Source organism: Cricetulus griseus, chromosome 2 (genome assembly GCF_003668045.3).
Source record: "Cricetulus griseus strain 17A/GY chromosome 2, alternate assembly CriGri-PICRH-1.0, whole genome shotgun sequence".
Classification (NCBI taxonomy): Eukaryota; Metazoa; Chordata; class Mammalia; order Rodentia; family Cricetidae; genus Cricetulus; species Cricetulus griseus.
Window position 1 is genome coordinate 409,244,405 of NC_048595.1, and position 14,099 is coordinate 409,258,503.

At 43.3% G+C, this 14,099-nt stretch overlaps 1 protein-coding gene across 5 annotated transcripts in view; it reads right to left on the reverse strand.

The window, feature by feature from the left end:
• The window catches only part of LOC100774011 (serine/threonine-protein phosphatase 6 regulatory ankyrin repeat subunit B), a 272,850-nt gene that overhangs the window by 158,552 nt on the left and 100,199 nt on the right, over positions 1–14,099 (reverse strand). For all 5 annotated transcript variants that reach the window (XM_027396893.2, XM_027396896.2, XM_035440951.1 and 2 more), the window contains exon 2: positions 8,234–8,317. In XM_027396893.2, the coding sequence (XP_027252694.1) occupies positions 8,234–8,317 (84 nt within the window). The remainder of the gene's footprint in view (positions 1–8,233; positions 8,318–14,099) is intronic.

A 14,099-nucleotide genomic window follows, 5' to 3' on the forward strand; every position in this document is an offset into this window, starting at 1 on the left:
AGAACTCTGGCCTTTGTGAAAGCCTGAGACGTTTATAAAGAGAAACAGGGAAGTACAGAGACAGTGCCGATTACCAGCTGAAGGGCAATTTCTAGCAGTGTTTTAAGTCTCCTGCATGAAGTGAGCAGCAGGGAAACCCCCTCCTCAGACCGTGCTAATGGAGCTACAGAGAACCAATTCCCATTCAGCTCCCATTTAATGGAGTGGGTGGAGATTCCCGATGATGGAGTTGCAAACTGTGCAGGTGACTGAAAAATTATTGTTCCCAGATGACAATCAGTAACCTTGAGAAAGCTGAGCCAGCTTGGGAAGAGGAAGTTAAAATATTCATACCAAACATGCAGTGTTTACTTAATCAGGGCTAATGATTGGCTTCTTAATGAGATTTTACAGGCTCAGCTGAACACAGAAAACATTTGCTTCCCTAAAAGCAAATAAGACTGTTTGCACTGTAACCAGACATCTGGAGCATAGAGCCCCACAGCCTGCAGGAATACAGAGGCAGATTTGTGGGAGTTTCTGATGATGTGTAGCAGAGGAGGGGATGATTTGGGGCCAACAGGCTTGAATTTAATACCACAAACACTGATAGAAGTTTGGGGCAATTGTGCCAAACATGGCATTTCATAGAGGCAAAGATGGCCAAAGAAGTTAACACTAAATCTATGGTGAGTCCAGAATATCTATTTAGGAAGGCTTTGGGGTGGCACCAACTGCAACCACTTTATATTTCAGGCAGTCTGTTTTTACTCAGGTTATGTTTAAAAAATTCAAAAAAAATAAAACAAATTCCTTAAGGCAAGAGAAGAAAGATGAATAAGGGAAACATAATATTTTTTATTTTTTGTATTCTGTGTGTGTGTGTATGTGTGTGTTTGTGTGTGTATGTATGTGTCTCTGTGTGTGTCTATCTGTATGTGTGTGTCTATGTATGTGTGTGTATGTGTGTGTGTGTATGTGTGTCTCTGTGTGTGTATCTATGTATGTGTCTCTGTGTGTCTGTATGTGTATGTGTGTGTGTCTGTGTGTGTGTGTGTGTGTGTGTGTGAGAGAGAGAGAGAGAGAGAGAGAGAGAGAGAGAGAGAGAGAGTGTGTGTGAGTGTGTGTGTGTGTATAAATCAGAAGTCAACTTTCAGGAGTGGTTCTCTCCTTCTGCTGTAGATTCTGAGGATTGAACTCAAACTATTAGACCTGCCGCCCAGTAATTGTTTCCATCCATTGAGCAATGTCACCAGCCCCCCCCCCCCAGAGCACAGGAGTTTTAGTAAACTATTCTAAATTCTCATATTCTCGTCCTTCTCTGCATCTGGATTCCAGTTCAGTTCAGTGATTAGCTGTGGGTGTCTGCTTCTACTTCCACCAGCTGCTAGATAAAGGCTATAGGATGGCGTATAAGTCAGTTATCAATCTCATTATCAGGGGAGGGCATTTAAGGTAGCCTCTCCTTTGTTGCTTAGATTGTTAGCTGGTGTCATCTTTGTAGCTCTCCAGATATTTCCCTAGTGCCTGATTTCTCTGTAAACCTAAAATGTCTCCCTCTATTATGGTATCTCCTTTCTTGTTTTCTTCTATTCTTCCCCCGACTCAACTTTTCTGCTCCCTCATGTCCTCCTCACTCCTCCTCTTCTCCCCTTCTCATTCTCCTAGCTCCCTCCCCCTCTTCCCGTGCTCCCAATTTGCTCAGGAGATCTTGACCCTTTCCCCTTCTCCAGGGGACCATGTATGTCTCTCTTAGGGTCCTCCTTGTTTACTAGCTTCTCTGGCAGTGTGGATTGTAGACTGGTAATCCTTTACTCTATGTCTAAAATCCACATATGAGTGAATACATACCATGTTTGTCTTTTTGTGATTGGGTTACCTTCTCAGAGTGGTTTCTTGTAGTTCCATCCATTTTCCTGCAAATTTCAAGATTCCAAAAAATGTACATTTTATGTTCATATGTTTTTTTTAATTTACAGATGCCTGGCTAACCAAATTTGCACATGTTCAAATTTTTTGTGACAATTTAATGCATGTATACAATATATTGTGATGATCACATAGCCCCATCAATCATACTCTCTTATTCCCTTCTACTCCTGATGATCCTCTTCTTTCTTCACCATGTGAACCAGCTATCTCCACTTCCACCTCCCATAGTTCTTTCGTGTCCCGTCTACCCTGTGTGTTCCTTTTCCTGTACCTCCCCAGGAAGTCTGGGGAAAGTGCTTGGCTCAGGTTTGACACAGAGAAGACAAAGAAATACTGTATTAATAAAAAAAAAAAGAAATTAATCTGAGGCTGAAGAGATGGCTCTGAGAATAACAGCAGCATACTGCTCTTGCAGAGGACCCAGGTTCAGTTCCCAGACCCTACATGGTGGCTCATAACCATAACCATAACTACAGTTCCAGGAAATTCAGTGCCCTCTTATGACCTCCATAGGCAACAGGCATGCACATGAGAAAAGTCCTTGCGTGACAAAAAAGAACAGTACTCTGCAAATCACTGTGGGTCTCAAACGCTAAGCACTGAAAGCTATGCACTGAAATACCATTTGTACTTACCCACACAGACATGCACAAATGGTCAACTGAAAAGTCAAGTCTTTATGATAAAAATGAACAATTGGATATCCTGGTTTGTTGGTTTGTGTGTGTGTTGATATAGGCTTATCTGTTTTGCAATTTATAAGCATAAAAGAGTCAATACAAAAACTTGTTTTAGGGATCCATGGTCCTGTTGTAAATGCTATGCACACTTGAAGAGCACAGACATTGCTGTCCCTAGATTACCAGTGCTCAGCATAAAGGCCACGGCAGTGACAATGCATTCATAATGACCAGAGAAGCCCTAACACTGGTTATCAGCTGCTCTCATCCACAGTTAACAAAAAGCACACAGGCTAGATTTGGTCCACACAGGTGTCTTCTTTGGCATGACCAATGTTGAGACCAACATTTAACACATTAGGAATTTCTTGTGTTTTCTCTTTAAATCTTTCAAAAGTCCAGCTGTACCGCACCCTCATCACTACACAGCAGTGTAGTGGGTTGAGTGACTCATCACCTCACTGACGATGCCCTCTATCATGGACACAGCTGAATTCCCAACACTGCCTGCAGCTTCCTTATTTCTGAAGTTCCTCATTTTATCTAATTTGTAGGTTGCCCAAGACTCTACTGACACCCATCTCAGAGCTTCAGTCCTTTATCAAATCTTTTACTAAAAAAAGAAAAGAAAGTAGAATATAGCTATAAATGAGAAAAATAGACATAAGTCCAGAAACATGGGAAACTAGGCTATGGAGTCTATTGAGCCAATATTCCAATATTTGTGGGAAGCTAACATGGGAGAATCAGGCCAAGAAAACTTTTTTTAAAATGTGGCAAAGTGATCATATTCCAAATTCCTTGGTGAGAGACATGTGTTAGCCCTCATAAAGTAGATTTATTTTTCAAAATTTACTTTTTTATTTTATTGTTTAAGTGTTTTGTCTGCATGTGTGTCTATGCACCATGCATGTACCTGGTGCCACAGAATTCAGAAGAGAAAATCAGATGCCCTGGAAATGGAGTTACAGATAGTTGTGAGCTGTCATGTGGGTACTGGGATTAGAACCTGGGTCCTCTGGAGAGGCAGCCAGTGTTCTGTACTGCTGAGTCATCAAATTGCTCCTGTGTAGATGTTTCAAGAAATCTACTCCAATAGATGCCCAGATAAATTACAAGCTCACAACTTCTCATTTGTCCTATTCTTTATAAAATCCCTGCTTGTAAAATGGCATTTTCTTTCTCTCTCATTTGCATCTGAGATTAACACTAATCCATCATCTAAATTATTTCCTGGAGCCAAAAACTGTAGCACTAACGGTTTCTTTCCCTTTGCTTACCATAAGTTCTTTGCTTTTAACTTAAGATATATACCAGTTACAATCACATATGAGCCCCTCCTACCACAAAACAGAGAAGGTAAAGCAAAGTGCAACAGTATACTTGGGTCAAACTTTATTGCAAATAATAAATATGACATGGATAAAAAAAAGTTTTTGTATAAAATAGATAAATCAAAATAAACAAATTGGGAACAACTCAAATGTTTGAGACTACTAATTAGCATGTATTGAGTATTACATAATATTGAAGAATCTTTGCTAATTTTATTTGACATAATAATGAGCATTACACATGCCTATGTAACTCTGTGTGCATGCATGTTTTCCTGTTCGCAGCTCTTTTTAATGAGAAATAAACAACTCACACTTGGTATCACTTAGGAGCCACAAATCTTGGAAAAACAGTCTTTCATAATTGGAAGACGAAGCTCTGTAAATCTACTTCAGGCAGGGAAGAAGTCATAATGGACATGTGTGTACAATGTAACTGTCAGTATCTCTAACACTAAAATGGGGGTGGAGAGAACAGTGCCATGAATTACTACTGTTAGCCAAGGGCACAGCACAGGGGATGGGGCTATCTGTCCTACCACCAGTCATCAGCTTTGGGAGCTCTGTCTAATGGCCTTTCAGGGACCTCATCTGTGAAGACAGCTCACTACTTCTTTAGACAGCCCCATCTAGTATTTCTTATCTTTGGGGCTGAAATTTTCATTTCTATAGCTTACAACCACCTGCCGTAACGACAAGTCTGTTCTGGTTTAATGCGACATGCTCACTTGAGCTGTGTGCAGCAGGCTCCTGTCCTCAGTCTAGAGCATCACTGCTTTCTTCACCTCCTTCCCCACTGTCACCACTCACCACGGACAGGCCCCAATTTGTCTCTGTCCTGGCTGCTGTGAGGCACAGTAAGACCATCCTCATGGCATCAGGGTACTGTAACATGACCCTAAAGTATGTCCTTATCGAGTTACAAGTCTGATTTCATGGTTTCTCAAGTCTGGAATTTTGAAGCTGTAAATTGAGATGCTATTCTCTACCATAAGCTCAGTGTGGTTATTCCAGTGGAAGTTTCCAAAATGTTCCTAGGGATCAGCCACTTCTGGATCAGTTTACATGGACATCTTAGACTACATAACAGTTATCCCACATTTCTAGGCTCTGATACACCACCCATGATAGAGGCAACAGAAGGATCCAGAGTGGTTGTCTTGACATGTCACAGGTTCCTCAAATCAGTCTACATTCTCTCAGTCTTCCAAACAGAACACCCACCTCCCAGCTGAGCCCTGTCAGACAGCCGCTTTTTCCAGATCAATGATCTGTCTGCTTCGGAAAAATAAAACATGGGCCATCACAAGGTAACTCAATACCAAGCAATTAGGGCTAATGGATTCTCTCAAAGTGTTGCAAGAACTGCAAATGTAACTGAACAAATGAGAACAAATGGAAGTACAGCCAGGTTGTCAAGCACATAGGTTCTTGGACCTAAGACACAGGCACAACTAAATCAAGGAGGAGTCTAAAGTGATCAGAAAGGCAGGAAAGGCAGTGGGAGTTGAGAGGGGTAGGCCTCTTCTGGGCCAGGGAGAGGGTAATGAAGACATCAGAAAGGATGAAGTAATTAGGATAACTTAGTAGAAACGTTAGTAGGGATGGAACATACAGAAGTCAAAAAAAGAGAAAATCATACAATTAAGTAATTCAATATAGATGAAGTTTAGAGTTCATGAATCCAGGGATAAGAAATCGAGTTTGGAGAAGCACAGAGAGGCCAGTCTGAATGGCACTGCTTTCTCTATCAGGATTAACTAATCAAAGAGTGGTTCACATACAGCTAAGAACTCATGGTTCCAAAGACAATGCCGGGTGGGAAAGCAAAAGCAAGGTGAAAACATCAGGAAAGAATAGTTAAGGCACAAGGCCAAGGGTGAAGCACATGTCCTGGGTTCGATCCCCAGCATAATGAATAAGTGTGGTCAGAGAGGAAAGCAAAGGGTAAAGAGGGAAGGCCACCAGTGTTACCTCAAGTAACAGGTGGGACTCGCCATACACTTCCTTTCTTTTCATCTAAATGTGTTTGTCAGCAGACTCACCTGACCTGTGAAAACCTTTCCATGCTTTCCATCTAGGCTCCTTGTTCCTTTCTTCAACAGGACTATAGATGACCTAACAGTGACCTTAGAAACCACACATCCATACCTGGGACTCATGTAAAATGGGGACTCTCCCCATCTGTTGCTGAGAGAACTAAGCTCCCTATTTCAAACATTCATCGGACATCTATGTGTTATGAGAGCCAAACCTAGCTAACTCAGTGACATAGCTGGGCACAATTCAAGCAATTTGTACCAATCAGCAATGCTTGTTACATTTCCAAAAAGAAACAAAGGCCATTCAGAGGTCAGTCCAATTTCCTGAGGTGTAGCTAAATAAAAGTTCTGTTTGCTTGTGACCATTAGGAAAAGATAGTAACCTTGCCTTAGGCTTGCAGGGGCTTGGCCCACAGCCACCAAATAGTCTGGGCAAATTCCTGTGATGTCAAAGCTCTTGACAGGGAACTTGCTTCATAGCCTCCTGGTCACACCCCACGGGCTCTGGACAGGTGCCCAGCTTCCTCTGCAAGTCCTCTGTCCCTGACTTTATCCGGGCTTACCTTGCAAAAAACGCAACTCAAAACATTGCCCTGTTGTTTTCACTGCCAGCTGGGGAGAAGCTGCCAAAAGGCTTTCCAGTCTGCACTGTCTCAGAACAAAGGCTGCTCCAAGGGACCTCTCTTGGAAAGGAGCCGCCAGAAGACCTGATAGAGATACCACCTCGGAGATGGATTATCACCTGGGGCAAAGTTCTGCTTACACTGAAGACGTACTTGACTCTCCCAGTCTTTTCTGCTGAACACTGAACTTTCAAGAGAACTGTCCCCTAGGACATGAGCATTCTGATAATCAGATTATGTTAAACGAGTTAGCAGCATGTCCTCCACCTAATTGCTTGTTAGGCCTAACTCTAGGAAACTACCAAAAGGGCCAATTCTTGACTAATGCCTTTTCCCTTTGTTTAGTGCAGGTGACTTATTTTATGGAAACTTTGCAGATATGGTATCAGTGTTAATCTTTTGATGGATGTGCCACAGGCCTTTTTTGGAATTCAGTGAAATATCTTGACCCTTTTCTCAGAAAAATATGTAAGATGTTTAAGAACACCCATGGTTTAGACAACTTCAGAGAGGGTATAAGCACAACTGAGTTCAATGGTTCACCCCAGGGTCACAGACTCCTCAGAACAAGAACCAGCAGACTTCTCCTATAAAGGGCAGAGCGTGAGTGGGGCTGGCTCTGCCCTCTGCCCAATGCCTTGGCTCAGTAAGTGCAGTGTGAAAGCAGGACAGACAGTGTGTGCATGATGGATGGCCATGATGTCTGTGGACACTCAAGTTTCCACCTCCTACCAGCCGCTCATGTCAAAAATTGTTACTCTCCTTGTCTCTTTTCAATCATTCAAAACAATCAAAAGCTTTCATATCTGCTGTCCCACAGGCACAGCTTGCCAAACTTCACTAAAGAGTCAAGGTACACCACATCAGAAAAGAGCAATGCTATATCCTCCCACTCACTGCCTTCTTAATAGGGGCCAGGATCCTTTCCTTGTAGATCTATGCAGAAAACCACAGGAGTAGCAGCTGTCAGGCTGACACTGTCACCAGGAGAAATCACAGCCGTGCTCCTAACACATGAGAGAGGTGGCAGGTCACTCAGAATTCAATGCTGCCCTATTATGCTCACTGTCAGATCTGTCATTGTATCTTAAGAAGGATATAGATGGGATATAAAGTGGGTTTTTTCCTTCTTGCCTCAACTCAGTCATCGTTTTCACTTTTTCTGTGGCAGAAAAGTGATTGACAGGGAATGTGTAATACCCACAGCTTCAGAATAGTCATTCTAACTGTATAAAAGTTCACAGAGATTAATAGAGTTTGCAGCTAGGGAAGCGCTTACATGGTTCCTTAAACTACTGTATGATGTTTTTACTTATGAGTTGATTAGAATAAAGTCATTTTAAGCATACATATTACTGCATCCTATTTTTTTTTCTTTTTACACAGTGCTGGGGATCCAGCACTGGTGTGTCCTAGGCAAGTGACTACATCTTCAGACCTTGATCCTTTAAATTTTTACAACTATATTTCAATGTAATTGATTTAGTATAACGCTAGAGTTTCATTGCATGGGTTTTTAAAACAATAGTCTAAAAAGCAGCCTCGGGTTCTAACTATTTTCTTCAGGGGCCCGAAGCACAGGAAATGTCAACGGGCCCTTGCTTGCCCCAAAAGAGGACCTGCTCAAACAAAGCATCTCTTACCAGTGCATTAACATCTTCAGTCTTGTGGATGAGAGTGCGGATCTCCTCTGGATCACCGCCGAAGATGGCTTGGACCAGTGGTGGCTACGAAAAACAAGAGACTAAGAATTAGGACTATTATTAATATGTAGGTTTGCATCCACATGCAAACAGCAGGAAGAAGATTTGCTCCCTCTAGGTTTATTCAAGAATTATCAATGAGCAGGCAAAGATAAATAAGACCCGGGCCACATTCACCAAGAGTCTAGTGGGGAGATATTCACATAAAGAAATAACTTGAATACAATATGAAAGCTGTGACACACAGCCACTGTCAGGAGCTATGCACTAAAATACAGTAGAATAAGAAAACCTTCCACAATTCAAAGTGTCTAATAGACCCTTAAAGTTCCTATTGAAGATACTACCAAATTCAGGATTTCTACAGTTGGCCCCTGTTTAACCTTGACACCCGCCCCCATACAAATGTTGAAGTTTAACTCTGAAAGTCACTGGACACAGGGCCTTTGAAAGCTTACTGGGAGGTTCTAGTGGGAGATTACAGCTACTCCTGTACCCTCAACAAAAGACTGGTCCTACGTCCTCATCCAACCAAATGCACAGCTTTGGCAGGGACACACAGAGAGCAGTGAGGAAGGAAGAGGACGCCCACCTTGCAAGCCAGATCAGCCAATCAACCCTGACAATCAATGGCATGACAGATCCTGCAGCCAGATTGCCATCACCTCCAAGACAAAGCCTTTATAGAGGAGGTTATGACCTAAACACTTGTCAATTGATCTTTGAAAACACCTTGCAAATCATTCCCAGATGCTTCCATGGCTTTAGCCAACAGGCACTGACTGGTTTACAATGGTTACATCCACAAATAAGATATAACAAAGACTGGCTAGAGAACAAGGTGGGGGAGGGGACAAAGAAGAACCCATTGCACAGCAGAAGGAGTTTATAAAGTGTGATAAAGACCCAACTGCAAGAACAGTGTGCTCTGTGGGGTAAGAGGAAGGTAAGAACAGGGTATTCAAAGACCTCGAAGGAAGGCACCTTAACAACTGACTGTGGGTTTACAGATGGAGAAGGGAGGGCACTCCATCCTAAAGAGAAGGCGTGCAAAGGGGTGGATATGCATAGAACCTGCCAGTCAGAAACCATCAGTAACTGGTGAATGGAGTGTGGGATAGAGGAAAGCAAATGGTGGGTTCAGGGTCTGATGCTGGGCTTGCCCCACACGATGAAGCATCAGCACAGCCAGCTCCACCATTTCCCAGCTGAGACTTTCCCACTCTGGGAGTGAGCACAGTCATCACTGGCCACTCCCCTCAGGGGATTATTAATACAGTCAGAGGACATTATGAGAAAACTCTCTGTGGCCATTCAACTCTATACAAATAATGTTTTATTAAGAAAATGTTTGAATGAGAAGGGGAGAAGAAGAGGGATGCCAAGGACATGAGGGAGCAGAAAATATAAGTCAGGGGAAGAATACACGATAACAAGAATGGAGATATCATAATAGAGGGAGACATTTTTGGTTTGCAGAGAAATCAGGCACTAGGAAATGTCTGGAGATCTACAAAGATGACACCAGCTAACTATCTCAGCAACGGAGGAGAGGCTACCTTAAATGCCCTCCCCTGATTATGAGATTGATGACTGACTTATACACCTTCATCCAGCAGCTGGTGGAAGTAGAAGCAGACACCCATAACTAATCACCAATATGAACTGGAACCCAGATGCAGAGAAGGACCAGTGAAGACCACAGAGGTCCAGACCACGCTGGTGAAACACACAGAAACAGCTGACGTGAACATCCGGGAACTCTTGCTCCCCAGTCTGATAGCTGGAATACCAGCATGGGACTGATCCAGACCCAAGGAACAGGGGTTTCTGTGAGGAAACCTCAGAAATCTATGGGACCTCCTGGAGAAGCCCAGTATTTATCCCTAGCATAGGTGTGGACTTTGGGAGCCCATTCCACATAGAGGAATACTCCCTGAGCCAAGACACACGGGGGGTGGACCTAGGCCCTATCCCAAAGGATACGAAAGACTCTGATGACACCCTATGTAAGGCCTCACCATCCAGGGGGAGCAGAAAATATATGTGACAAATAAGGTTTTAGTTGGGGGGGTAGGGGAGGACGGGTGGGAGAAGGGAAATGGAATTGTCATGTAACACAATCCTGTTTCTAATTCAAATAAAAAAAAGTTGGAAAAAAAAAAAGAAAAGAAAATGTTTGCCGGGCGTTGGTGGTGCATGCCTTTAATCCCAGCACTCGGGAGGCAGAGGCAGACAGATCTCTGTGAGTTCGAGGCCATCCTGGTCTCCAGAGCGAGTGCCAGGATAGGCTCCAAAGCTACACAGAGAAACCCCCATCTCGAAAAACCAAAAAAAAAGAAATGTTTAATGGTGTCAATATGAAACATTGAACCTTTCCCCCCTAAACTTCAAACCTTGGCAACTACATATATGCATTTGCTTACAACTTTTGGAAACATTTTAGTCCTGATGGGCAACTGGATGATGGCAACTTCCCAAGTTTGACTCAGCATAAGAATCATCGAAGATGCTTATTAAAATAAGATCCTGGAGTCCCTTTCCTGAGGATTCTGCTTGAGTTTATCTATAGAAGGAGACCATGAACCTGGATTTTTAATAAGTCACCATATAACTCTCTCTCTCCTTCCATCTCCCCTTTCATTTGGAAGTCTGAGTTGTCATTTTTTCCCAAAGCCCTTGTCTCCTCTCTTCTCCCTCTTCCTCTCTCTCTGTTTCCTATTGTCTTTGTCATAGGCTTTTTGTTTGTTTGATTTGCTTTCTTGAGATAGGGTATTGTTCTGTAGCCCAGGCTTTCTTACAGATTTGGGATTTTTTAAAATCTTTGTATATGTCCATGTGTGTGCATGCGTGCATGAGCATGAGCACAGGCACACATATGTAGGTCAGAAAACAACCTTAAGTACTGGTCCTCTCCTTCCACCTTGTTTGAGACAACCTCTCTTCGTTGTTCAAAGATGCTCAGAGAGGACTAGCCAGCCCACAAGCTCTCTCGGATGCCTTCATTCCTGCTTCCCACCTCACCCAACTTCCAGGATTATAGGCACGTGCTACCATGCCCAGTATTTACAAGGGGATTCTAACTCAGTCCTCATACTGTACAGTGTGATTTATCCACTGAGGATAGATCCAACTCTCTTGTGAGCTTTAATGATGGTTAGTGTTAGTTTGGGAGACCAATATAGACATCACCAGTAAGATATACTAAGAGTCCCTGAGATACCCCATTGAAAATGTATCAAATTGCCCATGGTTGTTCCCACATGCCATGAATCCGTCCATGGATAACTCCTCCCCCTGTCATGAAAGCTTCCAGCAAATGAACAAACATCTCTTTCCTACCCACTCATCTCTCAGTCCTACTATATGCCAAGGTGTAGGGATAGCTTTTCAATTTGTCAACAACTATACACCAGAAAAAAAAAAAAAGATGGTTCTGGAAAAAAAAATGGCAAGTTTTCTACTGGTCCAGTCATAGCTGGTGGCACTACAGAGACAGAGACAGAGAGCCTCTTCTCCTTCCTGCTGCCTTCCAAGTCTCCAGCAGGATCACACTCATCTTTTCACACTCCTCTGTCTTCTGGGCTCTCAACAAAACACTGTTGGGTGAATTTCTGCCTAAATGAATCTCAAGGGGAAAAAAAATCAACAGCCATAAGGCAATATGTAGAGGCAGAGCCTGGCAGGAGTGTCGTGTTAAATCAACAGAGGTCACGCAACAGCTGTCAAGTTCAGATTCTAAGGTGCAAGCCCAAGCTAGGCATTACTGCACCAGTGGTCAGTCACCACACAGGGACACGGTGAGCTGCATGGGGCCTCTCACTCATGAGCACAAGGAATGCAGACAGATCTTCTGTAGGACTCATTAAGGCCTCGTGCTCCTCAAGGGAGACAAGGCTCCCAAGTAATGATTGGAATGTTCCCAAAGAGAGGCTCCCTGCCACAGCTGCCAGGGAAGGAGGCCAGAACAGTCTCAAAGCACATGGAGGTGTGTCGAGCTTCCCAATGGCCCTGGGCCTGGTTCTGCTGAGAGCTACCTCATAACACTTGGTCAGACACAGATCTCCTGGCTTCCACAGGAAGTGCTGAGACTTTTGTCCTCCGGTGCTGCTGTGGAACATACATTTCCATACATGAGCAACTGCACATGTATGCACCGTGCACATAACATCTCTATGTTGGACACATATGCCTAGAGACACGTGTTAATCCACTTACAGACACCTCCCACTCTCTGAAAAAGTGTCCATCAGTCCCTCGGGTGCCACTGCAGCTACAAGATCAACTGTCACTGTACTCAAGTACCCCTTACTTCTCAATGGCCCCAAAGCACAACAGAAGTGGTGATGGCAATTTTATTACAGTATAACTACTTTATTTGATTACTGGTTGTTACTGTTAATCTGTAAATCAAATGTTATCATAAGAAGGTGTATATACATGGTTAAAAAGCATAATAGTGGATGTGGTACTGTCCACTGTTTCAGGCACTAACTGGGTTTCCAGGAATATATCCCCTGCAGACGAAGAAAAACTACCATATTCCTTTTAAAATTCTGCACACCTCAATACAAGTACAGGCAATACAAGACTGGGCTGTACAGAATTCAGCAAGCACATCCATAACAAGGGTCAAATTGTTAAAAACAGTAACAGGGGAAAGGGAGAATTTTAAGAGATGGAGCAGTCATTTCAACTTCTATTACTAGAATTTTCTTTGCACCTTAGCAGCTATAGACTGGCAATGGCTGCCATGGACTGTGAATACTGGCGCAGTCCCTTAGTAGACTCAGAAGACAGCTGGACACTTCCCAGCCTTGTTTCCCAGTAGCACAAGTGGGATGTATTTGGATGGGACTTGTCCTCAACTTTCATCCATTCCATCTTTCCTGAAAGGGAGGCCTGTCACATTTAGAGGTGACTGACTGTCAGGATGACAACACTTGGCCTATATGGACAGCAGAGCAGAGGGCTCCTTGTATTTAATGGCCCTTGTGAGCTCCACAGCAAACATGAAAAAGTAAAGCTTCAGCAGAAATCCCCTTTTCCTACTCACAGTCCTTTCATGCCAGTGCAGTATTTTTCCCTCCCTCCCTCTGTCCCTTTCTTCGAAGCCTTGGAAAACAAACCCGAAAACCCCTTCATTTCCAAAGCTAAGAAGACAGTATTCTCAAACTCTGAAGTAGGGTCACAATTCCACTAGGGGGCGCAAGATAGTAATTTGTTAACCTATCAGTGTTCAGGTCCTGTAATTAAGGGGAAGTAAAGTAGTTACAGGTCCACTTCAGCTTCTAAGAAAGTGCCTTAATAAGAAGCAAACATGTACACACACACACACACACACACACACACACACACACACACACACACACACACACATGTACACACCAAAAAAAAAAAAAGTAAAGAAGAAAGAAAAGGATCAAACAGTATTGTTTTAAACCCAGCTTTCCTCCTGAGCTGTAAGCCCACTGTTTTAGGAAATAAGGGCAGAGCTATCTGGACAAATTCCAGGTTCACACGTGTCATTTTCATTATTTGAAAACACAATTCAGATGACTGAGTAGATGGCTCAGTCGGTAAAGGAGCTGTCAGGAAAGCATGAGGACTTGAGTTCAGATCCTGGGTACTCATGTAGAACTAGGCACCGTGGCCCGCCCATCTGTAACCCCCATGCTGGAGGCAAGGCAGCAGAGACAGACAAATCCACAGAGTCACTGGCCAGCCAGCCTAGCTCAATCGATGAGCTGCAGGTTCAATAACAGTCCTCTGCCTCAAAACACAAGGTGAAGACAGGTGAGCCCAA